This window comes from Protopterus annectens, chromosome 8.part0 (genome assembly GCF_019279795.1).
Source record: "Protopterus annectens isolate FY-2018-M chromosome 8.part0, PAN1.0, whole genome shotgun sequence".
Lineage (NCBI taxonomy): Eukaryota > Metazoa > Chordata > Ceratodontiformes > Protopteridae > Protopterus > Protopterus annectens.
The window spans coordinates 1,702,392,513-1,702,414,019 of NC_056741.1; the positions used below are offsets into that span (position 1 = coordinate 1,702,392,513).

Consider the following 21,507-nt stretch of genomic DNA (forward strand, 5'->3'; position numbering starts at 1 on the left):
TAATCTGTGTTACTTGAAATCAAAGTCAAAGAACAGAGAATTGTTCCTAAAAAAATGGACTAACAGTCCTTGGGTGAAAAGTCTTGCTCTTATGGATACATTAGAATTGGACTCAGATTAATACTTCAAATGTAACTTATTTGAAGTGATTGTTTGCACAAATAATTTTTTTTCTCTACTTACTTTATTTGTCTTATTTTCACATTATTAATTGTTCAAGCCAATTGTATATAGTGTATATAGAATGTCATAACATTAATCTATATAGAAGACTGTAACATTTATTATTATTATATATGAAAAATAAAAAATTTAAAGTAAAAAAAGAAGATATGCAATAGTCAGGCATGACTGCTGAATAAAGTAGGAAAGTGGCACTGAATCTAGTGTGATGGCAATAGATGATGCAATACCCTTACCTCATTTAGTAAAATGAGAAAAAAGGGGTTGATGACAATTTTATGATGATTCTTATACACACACACACACACACACACACACACACACACACACACACACACACATATATATATATATATATATATATATATATATATATATACACTCAATACATGCATTATATGCTATCGTAGTGTAGTATTCTGTCATGTAAAATGTATGTTTATGTTTTTAGTCAATAAAACTGTAATACAGAAATAGCTTTTCAGACATTCCAAATAACATCAACTTTTTTCCTTTACAGTTCAGTTTCTTCAACGGCTTTGCTACTTTGTTTTACATTGCATTCTACATGCAGGATCTGGAGCTACTACAGAAGGTAGGTATATTCTAGAACTATATTTACTCATTAATGTTAAACTGTTATTTGTACTAGAATTAGGCGTTCATGTTTCATCCAAACTATCCTTTTAATGATTTATAGTAGACATATATTATTTTGTTCAAAAGATTGTCAAAATGTTTATTTGTACTTCATTCATACATATATGTATTGTGTTATATAATGATAGAACTGTCCAAAATCACAGCCCACATGATAATCAGTTTGATATAACTTGTATCAATTACCATGTGGTAATGTCTGCCAGGGTGGGTGCTACTGAGGGAAATAGTGGACTCCCCAAGGGTGGCATTAAGCCTCTCCAACCTTGGAAGATCTGTTATTTATTATTTATTTATTTTATTTTACATTTGTTGACCGGGATAGTCCAACTGGATACATGTCCATTTCAGCGGAGGCCTGGGGAGAAAAGCTCCAAGATAATAATACACATTGAACATTTAGTAAATGCTAGTTTCAAGCAAATTACAGTCATAAGCAATACCAGCATTTAGCACATATAGTACTTATTATAAAACACTTTACAAAACATAACATTATTTTCAAAATTAAACATACATAACATTACATTCAGGTTTAAGACACACTGAGCAGCAGTTATACAATTGACCCTTCCTGAAATCGATCATACATTAGCATATTCATAGTCATACCTCTAAAAAAACAATTCCCCACACACATATACATAAATTATAAAATGAATAATGATTGTGTTATTCAACACTTTACTAATACTTATAACTAATATTGATACAGTAAAACTAATGATTTACTAACTATAATCAAATTTTATGTTATTTGCTTGACAAATATCATCTGTTCATTGATTTAACATATAACAGATATCATAAAATGTAGCTATGAATTATTTTATCACTAAACTAATATCTCATTACTTTATCACTTCAAAACATTTCTAAAATTGTGTATTCACAAACATTTTATCTATTTGATAAGAAACATTTGATATTTGCTAATGTATGAGTGTGAATGTGAATGTATTTCATGGAGTGTGGATGTCGAGAGAGAGTGGAAGCATCAACACGATACTTTTTTTTGTGTGTAAACATACACATAAAAGTAATGGTTACACAACTATCTTGCTATTTACATAATAGATTTTTTTATTTTTGCATTATTTTTGATACAAGCAATAAGAAGATGTTTAATATAATGTATTAATTCTTTTTATATACATAAATGATGGAATTTTTAATAATAAGGTAAAAAGAAAAATATTATGAATATAAAAAGTATGAGATTAACATGACATCACATCCTGTAAAGTATAAAAACGGGAACATGGGAGAGTTCCCGTTTTTCTGAGGAAGTCCATGGTATGAATAAAGTGGAAGAAAGCGCTAAATTTAATCTTTTTTGTCGTTTTTCTGGCATCCAAAGTGTGAACCGTTCAAGTATTTCAGTGTCAGTGTACTTTAGTTACAGGGGAAGGTGGCAAACACTCAAGTAGAAAAGAGCCCTATGGCTGACTAAAATGTTTTTTGTGTGTGTAACCTACTCTGATTAATTGCTGGGAGAAACAATTTTTGTTGTGTTTTCCAATTGCAATCCTGTAGACACCGTTATTCAGGAGCTGCAGTTTGTTAGTGTAGGTAAATGTGAAGTTCAACTTTCAGGGCTTTCAGTCATAGAGAATGCTGTGGTATTTTCTGTAACAGGTCCAACACCATTCATAGACATTCTTGAATGTATAATTTATCTCTTTTGTTTTCACTGGAACTTCTGTAGAAATATAGTACACTGTAAATGGAGAGAAAGAAGAAATAACCCAGGCACAACAAATCTTCACAGCAGATTCTTCATCCACCTTTTTTTTTGCGTCAGGATCTGTTGTCGTGTTACAATTTGTAGTAATCCAGCACAAAAACTAAACTCTTCTAATTATCCCTGTATCATTCATTCCATAGGCTACTACCCACCATGGAGGGCAATATTGTTCTTATATTATAGACTGTTAAATTGTTTCATGTTTTTTTTATTAGTATAACATTTCTTTTATACTTTTTATGTCCAATAGATATACATATTGATCACTGCTGCAGTACCCTTAGCAATATGGGTTATAGCCTGCTACGTATATAACAGCTGGCCAGCCTCTAAAGCCTCAGGGCACCTTCCACATGCCCAAACTCTCAGGCAACTTGAGCAGAGGTGACTAAAAGACAAGTTTGGTTGTGAAACCCTTCAGAGCTTTACTGCTGCAGAGGAGTACACTCCTATGCTCCTTGAAGCTTTTAAGGATCGTCAGTCTGCCTGTATGTTTCTTTGCTGCCAGATAGGTTCTGTTTGTGGAAAAAACTTCATTTTCTTATTTTGCTCATGTTTTATTACTTTCTTCTTCATGGACGTTATTTTAAAGCTAGGAGTGTTGTGTTTTAACAGACTGTCTTACTTTTAAAAGGAGTGCTGTTTTTTTCTGTCAATTTAAAAGTGGTATAAAGTACATGAAAACGTTATTTCTGTGGAGAAATTGGATTTATTTTACTTTGGTGGAGCCGGCATAGTGTTTTTAAAGTTCTTTTTTACTGTGTTTTTCCTGCCAAAAAAGTAACCTTTTTGTGGATTGGTAGTGTTTATTGACAATTGCTACTTGTCTTCCTTGGGAAAGATGCACCATTTTTGGCTTGACCATGGAACGGACTACTGGCCCCATGGTTGGTTTTTCTTCCAAAAACAGCAAAAGAAGCAGACTAGAACATGGCTTCACTGTGGAGGTTAAAAATATTTAATCCGAACTTAAAACACCATATAAAAAGAAAGAAAAATGGATATAAAACAAGCTAAGTGTTTTCACAACTACAAACAGATGCTTCATCAAACCCTTAAGTAACTACTACACAGAACTGATTTAAACATGCAGTTAAGCTGTATAGCCTATCAGAAATAACCTATGCCAAGTCCTAGAACTCAAATGAGTCTTTAAAGAGCCACACTCATTAAGACCATGGCCTTTATCAGACTGCAAGGTAATGATCCAGCACATTTATACCTGCTCTGTTTTATTCCTGCTATCACCCAAATGTCTGTTAAAACTCATTAAATGTATGACCTTAATGGCAAAAACATGATCCGTACCAGTACTGCTAATATGATTAGCTAGTGCATTTGTAGTTACACCCCTATGGATCTCAAGTGAACTGACATGTTCATGTATTCTTTCTGAGACAGCTGTTGATCTTCCCAATATAAAATGCTGGACATGTCCTGCATCTAGCAAAATATATCAAATCCCTACTTGAACAGTCAGCATATAAAGTAAAACTAAACAACCTACAAGAATCTGGACATAGAAAAGTATTCCCATTTTCAACATAAGTACAAACTGTGTAGTTCCTACTGCTAGAAGTGCCTATCCTCCATGAGGTCACCTTTTTAGCTGATGTCTGATCATAACATATGTTTCAGATTCTTTTTATTCGTAAAAGTAAAAGATGGGAATGTCTCAACAACGTGTCTTATCTTGTCATCCACTGTAAACATATTCCAATTCTTCTTCACAATATTACAAGTCTGAGAGACATCTGATGTAAAAGTAGCACATAATCAAGAACTACTATTCTGAGTGTACCTAACCACCCAGATGCAACAGGCAGATAAACTCTTGTCAGTTTTGGGAGAGGAAACAGGGAATTTGAGTTGCAAGCTCTTATGGTGAGTCAACTCTATCTCATTTTCCATAGAAATACAATTTCTTTGAGAACTAATCCTTCTTTTACACCTAAAGTGGTATCCAAGTTTACTTTCAGCTGAATTATCCATCTCCTCATTTTCTTTCCTGAACCTAAAAATTAGGCAGAAAGCATATTCCATAAGTTGTATGTCCACATACAACTCAGGTACTGCCTTGTCAGAACTAAATCTTTCAGATCTTCAGATCAATTATCCACTTCAAGGCACGATGAAGGACCAACATGTGTCAAAACAATTTCAAAATAGTTGTCTAAGGCTATTACTCTTTGTTATACTCACCATAACAAAATTAGTTCAAACAGGGTCAAGGCCCACACTACTAGGGCCTTGGCATAATCTATGGCTTTTTGGAAAAGACTACTGGATTCTAATAGTATTCTTATTGCTGCTATTTGGTCTTCTGTATAAACTTTTACAAAGCATTATAAGCATGATTTATTCTCTAGGTCCCAATCAAGCTTTTCAGGGACCATTCTCTAGGGAGTTCTGGACTTTTCCTCTCCCATCTCCCAAATGTAGTTAGCAAAGGTAATCTACCCACATAACTAATAGTACTGCAGCAGAGATCAATATGATGAAGATAATACAGTTGTGTAAGTAAAACTTACCATAGCAGTCGAGGTTTGAATGATCAGTGCTGCAGTAGCTGCTCTCCCCTTCATCATCATTGTTTTTTTGGTATGTTTTTATGCCAGGGTGTGGACATTGCTTTTTGTTGTTCCGAGCTTTGTCCTTTCAGCCTCCCTCTGTCAGCTGGCAGGAAAGCTGTGAAGGGCTCTGTGCCCAAACTTGTCTTTTAGTCAGCTCAGCTCAATTTGCCTGACAACTGTGGGTGCATAGAAAAGTGCCTTGAAGCTTTGGAAGCTGGACAGCTGTTATATCCTTGGCAAGATATAACCCATATAGCTAAGGCTACTGCAACAATGATCATTCAAACATCTGTTAAGGTAAGTTTTACTTACACAACTGTACTTTCCTCTGCCTAATGTTTCAAAGATGTTATAGCATATATAACAGCTGTTAGAGGAACTACTTTACATCCAAAATATAAGTTATGCATGTATTTAATGTCCAAACAGAAACACACACACTCCACCCCCCCCCCACATACACACTCTCACATGTAGAGGCTTAGACAGACTTACACAGATATACAGACGTGTACACACACACACACACACACACACACACACACACACACACACACACACGTGCAAGCACACACAAATGTGCACAGAAACATACATAGATATGCACAGCGGTTGAAGATCCTTTGTTAAATACACCCTGGATGTCTCTTTGTGCTCAAATAAATGGGAAAAAAGTCACTTTTAAGCCTCCCCCAATACCTTTCAGCTCTCCCTCAAGCTGCATGTACTTGATTTTGTCTGATGTTTTTTGCTCTTGTCTGAAAAAAACATTTGATTTTCTTGCACAGTACTGTGGATTACAGGCTGTAATGGCAGACTTAGTTTCATACCCCTTACTGTACAGACTGTGTGTGTTGGTGGAATGCCTCTTTCTCTATTTTACTTCTAAGTGAGTTAGAGTCATATTTAGCAGTGGTTTGAGTTTAATTCTTTCTTACACAATCTCATAGATTTCTCCAGGATTTTTAAGCCAAGAAATTGTGAGGAATACTCTTTCTCACTCACCCTCTGTCTCTCTGTCTCACACATGCACACACACATATATAATTGTATTTCTTTTTCTTTATTTTTCCACCTCACAAAGAAAGTAAAATGGCATATCCTTTACTTTTGATAACTGAGTTTGTATTATTTTATATATTATTTTGTGATTGCTAAACAGCAAAGCCATGTTTAGCAGGGTAAACAAGATGGAGGCTGCTTGCTTTTTTCAGTTCATGCTTCACAGCAGCTTAATATGTTGCTGTGACGTGTCAAACTTGTCTTTTACCAGATGACTTTTGTGATTAGTTCCCTGTTGGAAAATTATTTGTTCTCCAACTGAATATTGTTGCACATTTTGCCCATTATCTAAGTGTTGTGTGTGTGTGTGTGTGTGTGTGTGTGTGTGTGTGTGTGTGTGTGTGTGTGTGTGTGTGTGTGTGTGTCGGCATTAAACACTGATAGACAGATTGATTGATAGATAGATAGACAGATAGAGAGACAGATAGATGTATGTGTGTGTGTGTGTATGTGTGTGTGTGTATGTGTGTGTGTGTGTGTGTGTGTGTGTGTGTGTGTGTGTGTGTGTGTGTGTGTGTGTGTGTGTGTGTGTGTGTGTGTGTGTGCAAAATATATCTATCTATGTATAAATGTTCAACACCTATATGGCTGACACCATATGACAAAACATTTGAAAGGCCAACAAATGATAGCGGAGATCCCGCTACAGTGCGAAACTGGGAGATTCTCCTTTCCTCGGAGTGAGAATATTTAAGTAGCAGGGGTGTGGGGGGTTCAGGGGGGCTTACCAAATCTCAGAATTTCGAAACCATAAAGCCGAAAGCTCTAAATACCGAAATCTCAAAAGCGTGAATTTTGAAATCGCAAATCCTACACTAACCAGATACCACACACATACACAAACACACGCCTCCCCCCCCACATAATCACACAAACCTGCACTACATACAAGCAGGGGGGCAAGCCCCCCTGCACCCCCCCCACCTCCTACTTAAATGTATTAACTCCAGGGTCACACTACACAGACAAATGGACGAAAACACCACCACACACATACATTCCCCTTGCGCACACACATCACAGTCACAACACACACTGACACACACTAAAGCCCCTAACCAACACCCTTAAACATACATACATACTTGTAACAGGCAAAAAAATCTTCTCCAACGAGTAAGACAGCAGTGTCAAAATAATGAGTCCACAGCAAAGAAAAACACCAGCTGTACCACGGCAGGAAGGATTTAATGAAACAAAACAGGAACAGGTAAGCGCTTTCAGGGAATTTAAATAAATATAAGTCAGAGAATTTAACATATGCATATGAATCTGCACAATTAAATATGTATCAAAAATTATAACACTAATGATTATGTATTAAAACCCACATCACACTCTTGGAACGAATGTGGATCAAAACAGACCTTGGTGGCTGAACATATAATGGTCAATGTTTTTTCAATAATGGAAATATGCATATAGTTTTTATATTTAGGTGTATATATTTATAGTATTGGTCCTATCGATCATTTTATATAAATACAGAGTATAACATAATAATATACAGTTCTACGTGATTAGTATGAGTTAGATGTTTTTAAAAGTTTAATTGGTTTTAATTGTTTTATTGTTTTCACTATATAAGGGCATGGATATCTTTGTAAGATGTCTGAAGAAGGGGTTAGTTCCCTGAAAGCACTTACCTGCACCTGTTTTGTTTCATTAAATCCTTCTTGCCATGGTACAGCTGGTGTTTTTCTTTGCTGTGGATACATGCATACATACTTACCTGAACTTCCATTCAAACACCGCAACACCAGAAGCGCTACTTCAGTATCTCCAAACGTCAGGATTTTGAAATTTGCGCTTCTGGGGTTTCGGTATTTAGCTCTTTCAGCTTTATGATCTCGGGATTCTGAAATTCGGTATTTCAGAATGTCAAAATTATAAAGTGCTCCCATATATATATATGTATATATATATATATATATATATATATATATATATATATACATATAAAATGGGTCTAGGACATATGCTTGACTAGCATATATCCGAATCACAAAACATCAAAAACACATACAGGAAAGTGCTTAACATTGAAAAGCGCTTCCATGTATGTGTAGTTCAAAAAACAAAATCTACGTTTCTGCAGGGGGGCTTTGCCCCCCTGCAACCCCACACATCCCTAATTTATTATTCTCACTCTAAGATCACACTACAGTGGAGAAAAGGGAATTTTCCCTTACCCACACTGTAGTCTGATCTACGAAACAGGCACCCATATACGAAAGTGCATGTCGATGTTAAGCACTTTCGTGTATGTGTGTTCGATGTTTTGTGATTTGGACATATGCTAGTCGAGCATGTGTCCGGATCCCATATATATATATATATATATATATATATATATATATATATACATATATATATATATATATATATATATATATATATATATATATATATATATATATATATATATATACATATGTATGTATATAGATAGATAAACTTTAATGGCACTTGCCCTTATATTAAATAGCATATACATTTGTTATCCTTACTTAAATGACTAAAGAGTGGCAACTATTTATTTTCTCCTCAGTAAGTGTCTCTGTCAGATTATCCATAATATGCATTGCTGCAAAATTTCTTTCAGATGTCAGTCCCTGTCTCATTTTAGTCAATTAATCAGAGTCTATACCATTTCAAAAAAGCAGTCATATAATGCAAAATATGGTAAATGTAAAATTAATATATTGCTCTGATCCCCACATTCATCTTTTATGATCCTGAAAAGTTGCTCAATTTGTTTTGCTTGCAGATTCTGTATCCATACACATCCTTATATATATACATATACATCTAACTGTCAGAGGAAGATCTTTAAATGCTTCAGGTCTGCCTGCCTGATCCCACCCCTGCCATGTATATAGAGGTACAGATTGCATAAAACACAGTACTTCATTTTATATGGTATGGCAAGCAGAGCCACAAGCATGGCCATTAACACCATTAATCCCTACCCTTTGTTAATGGCTTCTTACAGACTTAAAAATAAATGTTATAGGCCTGTATAAACTTAATAGAGTAAAGTGCACCTCGGTGGATGAGCAGCATTTTACTCAAATATAAAAATTAAAAAGGCTTATGCAATTCGGTTGCTTAACTAGACCATCTACAGCCTTTTCATTTTTACCAGGCAAAAGATTTCCATAGAGAGAAAAGGAATCATTTAAGGACCAATCGGCAAAAGTAGCAGAATGAGGTAGATTGAAAATTCACACAAATTCACTTTCTAACTTTTGTTTCTGATTTGTTCTTTGCCATTGGCAATCTGCAAGTTATATAGTTATGTTCTGAGCAAGTTTCAAACTACTAGTTACACTTCTATGGAGGAAAAGTTTCCCAGAGCATTTGTATTTTCTTATTTTCCAAATACTGAAGGGTGCTTGGCCATTGAACAAAGTCCCAGAAATGTTAAGGTTGCCTAAATAACATTATAAGCTATTTTTTTTTTTTACTTTTAGTAAGTTGATAAAGCCAAATATTTTTTGAAAAACTGATAGATCAGCAATGATGCACACAAAACAGCACCTTATTACACTAAGCCCTAACAGCTATATTATAACACATCACATGAGATACAGTGACAATATTATAATTTTGTAAGTGATACAGTTGAAGATTATCTCATGAGAAATACACTGGTAAAATTATAACATCAAAGGAGATACAACTGCTGCATTATAGCAGATCTCATGAGATACAGTGAGTAAATTATAACATGTTGCATGAGGTGCGATGGCTATATTATAACACATCACATATGGTACATGGGCTACATTCCAACACATCACATGCGTTACAGTGTCTACATTATAGCATGTGAAATGTGGCACAGTGGCTGCATTGTAACATCTTACATGAGGTACAGTATTTACAAAAAAGGATATAACATGAATATAGTGGATATGTTATAATATGTTGCCTAAGAAACTGAGGCAACATACTAAGAAGTCACATGAGGTACAGTGGTTACATTGAAAAACACTACATGTGATACAGTACGACACTGTAACATTGTAACATGTCAGATGAGGTACAGTGGTTACAATGGAACATACTACATGAGAAACAATATGACATATATGATATTGTAACAATGTAACCTGTCACATGAGGCACAGTGGTTACATTGGACTATACTACATTTGATACAGTACAACACTGTAACATTGTAACATCTCACATGAGGTACAGTTGTTACAATGGAGCATACTACATGAGATACAATATGACATTGTAACATGTCACATGAAGTACAGTGGTTACATTGGACCATACTACATGAGATACAGTGCAACATTGTAACATGTCACATGAGGTACATTGGTTACAATGGAACATACTAAATGAAATACAATATGATATTGTAACATTGTAATTTGTCACATGAGGTACAGTAGTTACACTGGACCATGCTACTTGAGATACAGTACAACAATATAACATTGTAATATGTCACATGAGATGCAGTAGCACTGAAGACCACAGACTGGATGTTGCTGTCCAATACAGCATCAAAGCTGAAGCACTTGATAGAGGAAGACTATAAGGCACAGTTTGTGTAGTATATAACCAAATGCACAGGAACACGTGTGCCCAAAAAATGAAAAGTAATGCAAAAAAAATATTTTTCACCTGCATGCATGTCTGCTTAGTTTACTTTAAATCAAGAAAAAGAAAAAGAAAACGGGTACATACAGTCACTGCCAGAGTATAGTCAAGATCACTGAATAGAAAGCAAACTTGCATAATTGTGAACACATCTCTCATCTGTCCATGCAAATCCTGACCTTTATCTTTTGGGTAGTTATGCCTCTGGAAATCTCCTGCCAGTAGCTGAGAAGGAAGACACTATGAACTTTTACAGTGTTTTTCTGCTAGGGCCTCATGTGTGCCTGTCAGCACTGGCCCAGAGACAAAGAAGTTATGTTTGAAATATGTATTTAAACTCACTACTAGTACCCACTGTAGCTCTTTATACTGCATCATAGTTTAGTGAACAACACATCAAAGGTGAAACAAGACTGGGTGGCAAATCTGAGATATAAGAGTTTTCCCTCTCTGGGGGATTCTTAAAAACTAAAAACAAAAAAAAAATACATGTACTATTTTCAAGAATATGATATACATGCTTACCCCAGTTATTCTCCCACTTCACAGAAAAATCAGTTCTTACTATCTATTAAACAAATTAATTTTGTATCCATTCAAAAAAAAAAACTGCTATGACATTTAGAACATATAGAAAGAGATAGATCTTCTGACATGTTTGGATGGAGGTGTATATCAGGTTTTTAAAACAGAAATCACAATCTATGAACAAATGACTACTATGGAAGAAGTTCTCTCAGACCTCTTAAAAACTAATGATACTTCATCCATGGGTCCTGATATTATGCTAGGTTGACTGATTATCATTACCAAACCTGGCCTTTCTTAACCCCTACTTAACCTCTTTAATATAAAACTCTCCACTGGTTACATTCCTGAAGCCTGGAAAATAGCCTTTGTAATGCCATTAGACAAAGGTGTTCCAACCATGGACACTGGTAACGGTAGACCTATTAGTCTCACTAACCTCATATGTAAAACTAGGGAGCCTATCATCTCAGATCAGATTAATCTGGACATTGAAAATCTCTTAATCTTGGTCCTCTCACCAATTTGGCTTTGTCAAAGGAAGGCCTTGCCTTTTACCCCATTAATGGATAGCAGTAATGTAGAACATACAACATATCTGGACCAAACCAAGGCCTTTGACCCTATTCCTCAAGCAGGCATTATTGACAGACTCATAAATCTGAATATAAATCTTTATGTTGTGTAATGGAAGGTTAACTGTTTGTCTGACAAAACTTATGTGGTTAGAGTCATCAGTGCTACGTCTGAAAGCAAAAAAAGTTACGAGTGATGTACCAGAGGGCTCAGTGTTGGGTCTTCTCCTATCTGGCATCTATTTCTTAGACCTTCAGATGAATATTCTTGGCATATGGTTATCTAAGTTTGCAGATAAATTGTGTGCTGTTATTTGGTCTTTCACTGACTAACAACTTCTCTAACATATGTACGTATATACACATAAGCACATGCCCCCCCCCGACACACACACACACACACACACACACACACACACACACACACACACACACGCACACACGCACACACGCACACACACACACACACACACACACACACACACACACACACACACACACACGATTGCAATAATCTCTGTCAAATAAGCTTTTTTATCAACACAGTTGACTGCAGTTTTGTTTTATTCAAAGTAGCGTATTACTGAGTGCCAGAAGTGTTGTAGTAAGGAACAGTGTCTGTTTCTGTTGAGTAAAAGATGTGCTTGCATGAAGTTTCAGTATTAGTTGTAGGAATGTGTGTGCAAGTGTTTGTACATTAGGGTTAGGATTAGTGCTAGAGGAAGGGATAAATTTTGCATTTTATATCCATTTCTCTTTGTTACATGGTGTGAGTTTGTATGCGAGATTTTTCTGGGTTAATGTTAGAAAAAGGACTAGGTTAGGTGATAGCTTAAGTGTTATTTGGCTTTATGAAGTATGTGCTTGAGTGTCATGTAGTAATCTTCTCTAACAAGGAGTACAATTCATGAAACAAATACTGTATACAGAAATGTAAAATAAATAAATAAAATTAACAAGTGTCCTCTATTTTTGTTTATTTATATCTCTGACAGAAGCTGATCTCACGACTCATTGTGCCACAAATAACTGATCAGCTTACAGAAACCCTTTTGCCCTATGTTTGCCAGAATCGGACTGTACAGCAGTGGAAAAATCCTAAAGTGGTGCAAGATAATGAGCCTTTCATAGACAAGATTAAAGATCAGGGCAACCTGCCAGGTTTTCCTGTAAGTAAGTGGAAATTTAGGATTACTAGATTTATCAATGAAGGAAGCAAATGAGTGGCATACAATATCTTGTTAGAGTTTATTTCTCCTTTTTTCAACAGTCTGTTCTAAAATATGTGTGTAGCATGAAAACTCAAAGATTAAATTTACTTTAAATCTGATTGTAATCCCAGGGATTTTACTCTCTGATTAAACACTTAATACAGTTTAGTGTCATGCCGGTGCTGAAGCCTGCCCTGACACTCATTGAGTACAAGGCAGGAATAAACCATCAAGCAGACACATTACACACACACACACACACACACACACACACACACACACACACATAAAATGTGTGTATACACAAACACACACACCCACAAAGACCTGTGCATACATGCATGTGCACACACCCACAGACAAGTGCACGCTTGCAAAAAAAATGCAGATACACATTCACAAACGATCACACCCATATGCAAGCAGTCTAGATTACTGCCAGTTCACCTACTGCATGTCTTTGAGATGTGAGAGGAAACTGGAAATCAAGTAAAAACGATGTGGTCGCAGGGTGGGCATGCATGTTTCAAAGAAATGGCACCCCTGCACAAAACTAAATGGAAGAACCAAGCACCAGGAGGTAACAGTATTAACTGCTGTGACAGTATGCTGTCAGTTTTAATAATTACAAACAGTAATTTCTATTTTTAAGATTAGAATCTTCATTAATTGCACACAAAGCACATTTCAAGCCATAAATTCATTAATCCGTGATGAGCTTTAATAAGCATTTGGACAATCCAAACTGGCTTATTCATGTTCCTGTATTTTGTGTTGCACAATTTATTTGTATGCAATGAAGCTTATCTGGTAAGTGTTTTTAAATTATATTTACTGTATCTTATTTAACAAAACAGTCTCATCTATAACATTTGATTCATTTCACTAGCCAGGGTAAAACACTTATCTGAGCATGCTCTAATCTCACAATGTCAGTGTTACTCTGACTCAAGGCATGGAGCTAAAAGCTGCATCTGTCTGTGCTACTAGTAGCATGAATACAAGCTATGTGGGTGGGGGATGGGGGCAGACCAGGGGCTAAGTCTCTGCTTTAATGAGATGTGTGGGAAAATGAATAAATGATCTCTAGATGACATCAGATTAACATCAAACTGCTATCAACTATACAACTACTGGGACTAGTCTTTTAATTACCAGTCACCATACCTCTTAACTTATTAAAGCAAGAAATCTGGGCAAAGCCATAAATAAAAGTGGGACAAAGGCCCAAAAATAGGGACTGTTTTTAAATATGGCTCTTACAAACTTAGAAAGTTGACTGAATAACAGATTTTGCATTAGCATGAATTTTCTGAAGGGTGGGCGGCCGCGGTGGTGCAGCGGTTAGCGTTGTTGCTTCACAGCAAGAGGTTCTCCGTGGAGATCAATCCTTGGCTGAGGTGCCTTCTGTGTGGAGTCTGGCTGTCCTTTCTGTGGTCATGTGGGTTTCCTCCGGGTGCTCTGTTTCCTCCCAAAGACATGCTGTAGGTGGATTGGACACTCAAAATTGGCCCTAGGCTTGAGTGCGTGCATGTGTATGCCTTCTGTGGAACATTGGGTGCCGGGCTGGCAACTTGACACCGTAAAACTCCACTGCCAATCATGAGCAGACAGGTGATCTGCTGTGGCGACCCCTAACTGGGAAAAGAAGAAGAAAATGAATTTTCTGAAGAGTATGAAGTCTGAAACTCAAATGTCTGTCGTTATTTTCTAACTTCAATCTTTAATGATTTGCCACTAATTTGTTAGAAAATGATAGTTTTATGAAAAATGGACCAAAAATAAGAGGCAAAAATCTGAGCATTCTGTGAAAATCTGTACAGTTGAGAGGTATGAAGTCACTTCTCAGTGCTACAAATTCTCCTATACAAAACCAGAACTTCCTTCACTGGTATTTTTTAAATATGTACTTAATGGGTTTTCATAGTAGAGTATTTTTGTCTCACAGTATATGTACACACATATGTATATATATATATATATATATATATATATATATATATATATATATATAAATTAATAGGTTCAGTTGTCAAATTTATTTATTGTGTTTATTTATTTTATTTTATTTTATTTTTACATTTGTTGACCAGGATAGTCCGACTGGATAATGTCCATTTTCAGTGGAAAAGCACCACATACCAAAAAAGAGACAGTACATACATCACTGAGTGATAAACTCAGGCAGACATGTTTAGAAAAATATAGACAAAGAATACAGGCAGATATCAATATACACAATGTGCAGACTTACATCTGATTGGCAAAGACATATCAGAAAATGTGAACATAGAATACAATCAGATCTCATAATTCACAATGCTTAGACATTCAAATGCTATGAGGCATAGATATTTGGCTAAACAGCAGGTTGGGTAGTAAGACATGTAATAGTGAAGTTATTAGTCAGGTTCAGTAATACAAATTTCCAACCAAATAGCATTCATAAAAGCTTGACTGTCATAAGCCAATGTTTATATTTTCTACACATACACCCTCATATGCTTATATATGTATATATATATATATATATATATATATATATATATATATATATATATATATTTATCTAGGGTTCCTATCAGCATTTCGAATGTTGAAAACGCCAAATTTAATTTAATCGAACTGAAATGTTCAAAATCTCAGAAGAGCAAACTGATGGAACATCGATTTCTTTCCCAGGGAAAGAAATCAGTGAGCCGTCATCAGAGTTTGCTATTTCCTCCACTGCGGTGCAGTCTCAGAGTTGGCATGTTTAAGTAGGGGGGTGTGGGGGGAGAAGCCCCCCACTTCTGTCAGTGTTTAAAGTATTGAATTTTTTTTTTTTGCATGGAACACAGATTTCTTTCCCTGGGAAAGAAATCGATGTTCCATCACTTCGCTCTTCTGAGATTTCGAACATTTCAGTTCAATTACATTGCAATCGGCAGTGTCAGCATTCGATATGCTGATATAGACCCATATATATATATATATATATATATATATATATATATATATATGTGTGTGTATGTGTGTGTGTGTGTGTGTGTGTGTGTGTGTGTGTGTGTGTGTATGTGTGTGTGTGTCTGTGAATTTATATTAATGCATGCTAAACCTAATCCTAATCCTAACCCTGTATCCTTAATTTAGAAAAACACGTTCTGTAAAACTACTACTACTATTTAGGCAAACAACTTCTTATGAAATTGCTATGGTTTTGGGTTGTTTGTTTGTTTGTTGTAGTTCTGTTTAGTTGTTTTATGATTTATTTACTGTTAGGTTTAGATTTTTTTTGTTAACATTATGAGATCTTTATTTTGATTTGTTGTCATGATATTATTTTGATGGGTCGATACTATGAAGTGTTAGTATTTTGAGTGTCTGCATTTTGAATGGTTGGTATTTTGAGATATATGTATATATATATATATATATATATATATATATATATATATATATATATATATATATATATATAAAAGTTTACTATCATAATCAGGAATGTCACAATATTTTTTGTTTAAATGATCGACTACTTATGTTGATTTTAGGAAGTTCATGTACAACAAATGTCGAATTTGATAAACTCTGCTATTGACAATCAAACTCCCTAACTTCTGGTTTCAAATGTCCATGTTTTTTTTTAGTTTTTGCAGGGGGTTGCACCCCCACACTGCTGCATATTTTATATACCAACTCCAAGATTGCACTACAGTGAAGAAATGGATACATTTCCTGATCTGCACAGTATCATGATTTCCATTCAGAAAGTCCACTTCATATTAACGAATGTATATTCACATTCGGTAATATAAATATGACCACATTCAGTTCATCATTAAAAAATATTGAAAACAAACATTTGACCAACCTGTATTCACCTACGTGCCTTTACTAATTATGATAGCAAACATATATATATATATATATACACATGGGTCCCCTACACATAATTGAAATGCCACTTACCTGACTTTTACATGATTGAGCCGAGAACACTGAAAGGACAAAACTCCAACTACTCGGAACATTGACGGGTGAAAAAACGGAAAGTAACTGCTCGCCCAGCATGTCAACCTTTGCCCCCTACCTCCACAGTAGTGCAGTCTTGGAGTTGGAATATTTAGTTAGGTGGGGTGTGAGGGGTGAAGTCCCTCAAGTGGGTGTGTTGTCTTTGCTTCCATTTTAGTGTTGTTGACAGGTTGGCAAATGGGTTACTTACTGTTAGTTCCCCACTGGTGTTCCAAGCAGTCGGTGTTTTGTAATTTTGGTGTTCTCAGCTCGATCATGTGAAAGTCAAGTAAGTGGCATTTCAGTTATGTGTAGGGGACCCATATACATATACATATACATATACATATACATTTACATGTATATTTGCCCACACAGGAGTCACTTCTTGTGTTTGAGATGCAAATGGTTTAATGTCATATTTGCTTCATTACATCAATGTGCAAACTTACATTGACGTACATTGATAGATGCAGTTGTTTATCTGTGTGTATCTCTTTTGGTAGCACTTTTCAGGAATGTAGGCATTTTCTGCAAGGTTGCGCACAGTGAGTTAATGACATTTGCCTTTTTCACCTCCATTTGTAATCTCAGAGTTAGTATATTGTAATAGCATGTAGGGAGGGGGTGCAGGTGGGGGGGGGGCAAAGTTTCTTTTTCTTGTTTTTTTTTTGTTTTTTTATGAGTTTAATATTCTTCATTAAGATTTGCTGTATTGTGTTTAGTTATACAGAAAAGTTGAATTAGTGAAATTCAAGTCTTCAAAAGATAAATATATATAAATAAATGCAGTCACCAGTTAATATTTCCATACCGGATCAATCGAGGCCCGGGTTAACAACGATCGCCACCAGTACTGTTAGCCAACAGGGTGCTGGCAGAAATTAGGCTACTGTTGGCCGAAGGAGGAGAAGAGGTGGAAGGCATGGCCGAAGGCTGGAAGAGAGGAGAAAGGCTAGGACTGTGGTAGTGAGGGTCGGAACTTTGAATGTTGGCAGTATGACTGCTATAGGGGAGAGAGCTAGGTGATATGATGGACAGAAGGAAGGTTGGTGTATTGTGTGTGCAAGAGTCCACATGGAAGGGGAGTGAGGCTAGGTGTATCGGAGGTGGGTTCAAATTGTTTTATCATGGTGTGGATGGGAGGAGAAATGGTGTAGGAGTTATTCTGAAGGAACAGTATGCGAAGAGTGTTTTGGAGGTGAAAAGCATGTCAGATAGAGTGATGTTTATGAAGCTGGAAATTGATGATGTAATGATTAATGTTGTCAGTGCAAATGCTCCACAAGTTGGGTGTGCAATGGATGAGAAAGAAAAATTTTGGAGTGAATTGGATGAAGTGGTGATGACTGTACCCAAGGGTGAGAGAGTGGTGATTGGAGCAGATTTAAATGGGCATGTTGGTGAAGGGAACAGTGGGGATGAGGAAGTTATGGGTAGGTATGGTGTTAAACAAAGGAATGCAGAAGGTCAGATGGTAGTGGATTTTGCAAAAAGGATGGATATGGCTGTGGTGAATACGTATTTTAACAAGAGGGAGGAGCACAGAGTGACATACAAGAGTGGAGGAAGATGCACACAGGTGGATTGTATCTTATGTAGGAGGGCCAGTTTGAAGGAGATTGGAGACTGTAAACTGGTGGCCAGAGAAAGTGCAGTTATGCAGCATAGGATGGTGTTTTTTTAGGATGACGTTGGTGATCAAGAAGAAGAGGAGGAGTGTGAGGGCAGCACCAAGGATCAAATGGTGGAAATTGAAAAAGGGTAATTGTGAGGTGGAGTTCAGGGATGAGTTAAGACAGGCACTGGGTGGCAGTGAAGAGTTACCAAATAGCTGGGTAACTACAGCAGAGCTAGTAAGGGAGACGACTAGAAAGGTGCTTGGTATCACATCAGGACAGAGGAAGGACGACAAGGAGACATGGTGGTGGAATGAGGAAGTACAGAAGAGTATACAGGCAAAGAGGTTGGCAAAGAAGAAGTGGGATTGTCTGAGAGATGAAGAAAGTAGACAGGAGTATAAGGAGATGAGGTACATGGCAAAGAAAGAGGTGCCGAAGGCCAAGGATAAGGCATATGAAGAGTTGTATGAAAGGTTGGACACTAAGGAGGGAGAAAAGGACCTGTCGTCATTGGCTAGACAGAGGGACCGAGCTAGGAAAGATGTGCAGCAGGTAAAGGTGATAAAGGATAATGAGAGAAACATACTCACAAGAGAGGAGAGTGTGTGTTGAGGAGATGGAAAGAGTACTTTGAGGGGTTGATGAATGAAGAGAATGAGAGGGAGAGAAGGTTGGATGATGTAGGGATAGTGAATCATGAAGTACAATGGATTAAGCAAGGAGGAAGTAAGGATAGCTATGAAGCGAATGAAGAATGGAAAGGCTGTTGGCCCAGATGACATACCTGTGGAAGCATGGAGGTGTTTAGATGAAATGGCAGTGGAGTTTTTAACCAGATTGTTTAATGAAATCTTGGAAAGTGAGAGGATGCCTGAGGAATGGAGAAAAAGTGTTTTTGTACCGATTTTTAAGAATAAGGGTGATGTACAGAGCTGTAGTAACTGCAGAGGGATTAAATTGATCAGTCAAAGCATGAAGGTATGGGAAAGAGTAGTGGAAGCTAGGTTAAGAAGGGAAGTGATGACTAGTGAACAGCAGTATGGTTTCATGCCAGGAAAGAGCACTACAGATGCTATGTTTGCTCTGAGAGTGTTGATGGAGAAGTACAGAGAATGTCAGAAGGAGTTTCATTGTGTTTTTGTAGACTTGGAGAAAGCATATGACAGGGTGCCTAGAGAGGAGTTGTGGTATTGTATGAGGAAGTCAGGAGTGTCAGAGAAGTATGTAAGAGTGGTACAGGATATGTACAAGGGTAGTGTGACAGCTGTGAAGTCTGCAGTGGGAGTGACGGATGCGTTTAAGGTGGAGGTGGGGTTACATCAAGGATCAGCTCTGAGCCCTTTCTTATTTGCAATGGTGATGGACAGGTTGACAGACGAGATCAGACAGGAGTCCCCATGGGCTATGATGTTTGCAGATGACATTGTGATCTGTAGTGAGAGTAGGGAACAGGTGGAGGAGACCCTGGAGAGATGGAGATATGCTCTAGAGAGAAGAGGAATGAAGGGCAGCAGGACTAAGACAGAATATATGTGTGCGAATGAGAGGGAGGATAGAGGCATAGTGTGGATGCAAGGAGTAGAGGTGGCGAAGGTGGATGAGTTTAAATACTTGGAGTCAATAGTTCAGAGTAACGGTGAATGTGGAAGAGAGATGAAGAAGATAGTACAGACAGGATGGAGTGGGTGGAGAAGAGTGTCAGGAGTGATTTGTGACAGACGAGTACCTGTAAAATTGAAAGGGAAGGTCTACAAGAGGGTAGTGAGACCAGCTATTGTTATATGGGTTGGAGACAGTGGCATTGACAAAAAGGCAGGAGTTTGAGCTGAATGTGGCAGAGTTAAAGATGTTAAGATTTGCACTGGGTGTGACGAGGGTGGACAGGATTAGGAATAAGTATATTAGAGGGTCAGCCCAGGTTGGACGGTTTGGAGACAAAGCCAGAGAGGCAAGATTACGTTGGTTTGAACATCTGCTGAGAAGGGATGCGGAGTATATTGGGAAAAAGATGCTAAGGATGAAGCTACCGGGTAACAGGAAAAGAGGAAGGCCTAAGATAAGGTTTATGGATGTGCTGAGAGAGGACATGCAGGTGGTTGGTGTAACAGAGCAAGATGCAGAGGACAGGAAGAAATGGAAACAGGTGATCCGCAGTGGCGACCCCTAACGGGAACAGCCGAAAGAAGATGATGATGATATATATATATATATATATATATATATATATATATATATATATATATATATCGTCGTACGTATAACTTCTACTTCACTCATTCAGTTACCAAACTGATACAAACTTCTAACTCCACTGATCTTTCTAATATTCTCATTCTTTCTCAGCCTAGTGACTTCTTCTTGCTACTACCAATTCCTACTAACTACATCAAAAGTCTTTTCTTCAAACTAAAACATTGCTCTCCATCTGCTGAAAACCTACCTCCACTCTACCATTCAATCAGGGAATCCACTGTTCCCTAACTTTGGAAACAATTCTACACTATTCCCCTGCACAAGGGTGGAAACTATCAACGTAGCCAACTACCTACCGATAGCAATACTGCCTTCTCTTTCCAAAATCCTTGAGAAATGTGTTCATAAACAGATCCCTGACTATCTTATCAACCAAAATCTATTCTCACCCACACAACAAGGCTTCTGACCACACTACAGCACTACAACAGCCCTCATTTCCTCCCTAAACTCTATCGCCCAGGCGAGAGAAAA

General features: G+C 36.9%; 1 protein-coding gene across 4 annotated transcripts in view; it reads left to right on the forward strand.

The window, feature by feature from the left end:
• LOC122809608 (anoctamin-10-like) overlaps positions 1-21,507 on the forward strand; it is a 946,079-nt gene that overhangs the window by 620,317 nt on the left and 304,255 nt on the right. For all 4 annotated transcript variants that reach the window (XM_044081230.1, XM_044081232.1, XM_044081233.1 and 1 more), the window contains exons 8-9: positions 704-778; positions 12,950-13,123. In XM_044081230.1, the coding sequence (XP_043937165.1) occupies positions 704-778; positions 12,950-13,123 (249 nt within the window). The remainder of the gene's footprint in view (positions 1-703; positions 779-12,949; positions 13,124-21,507) is intronic.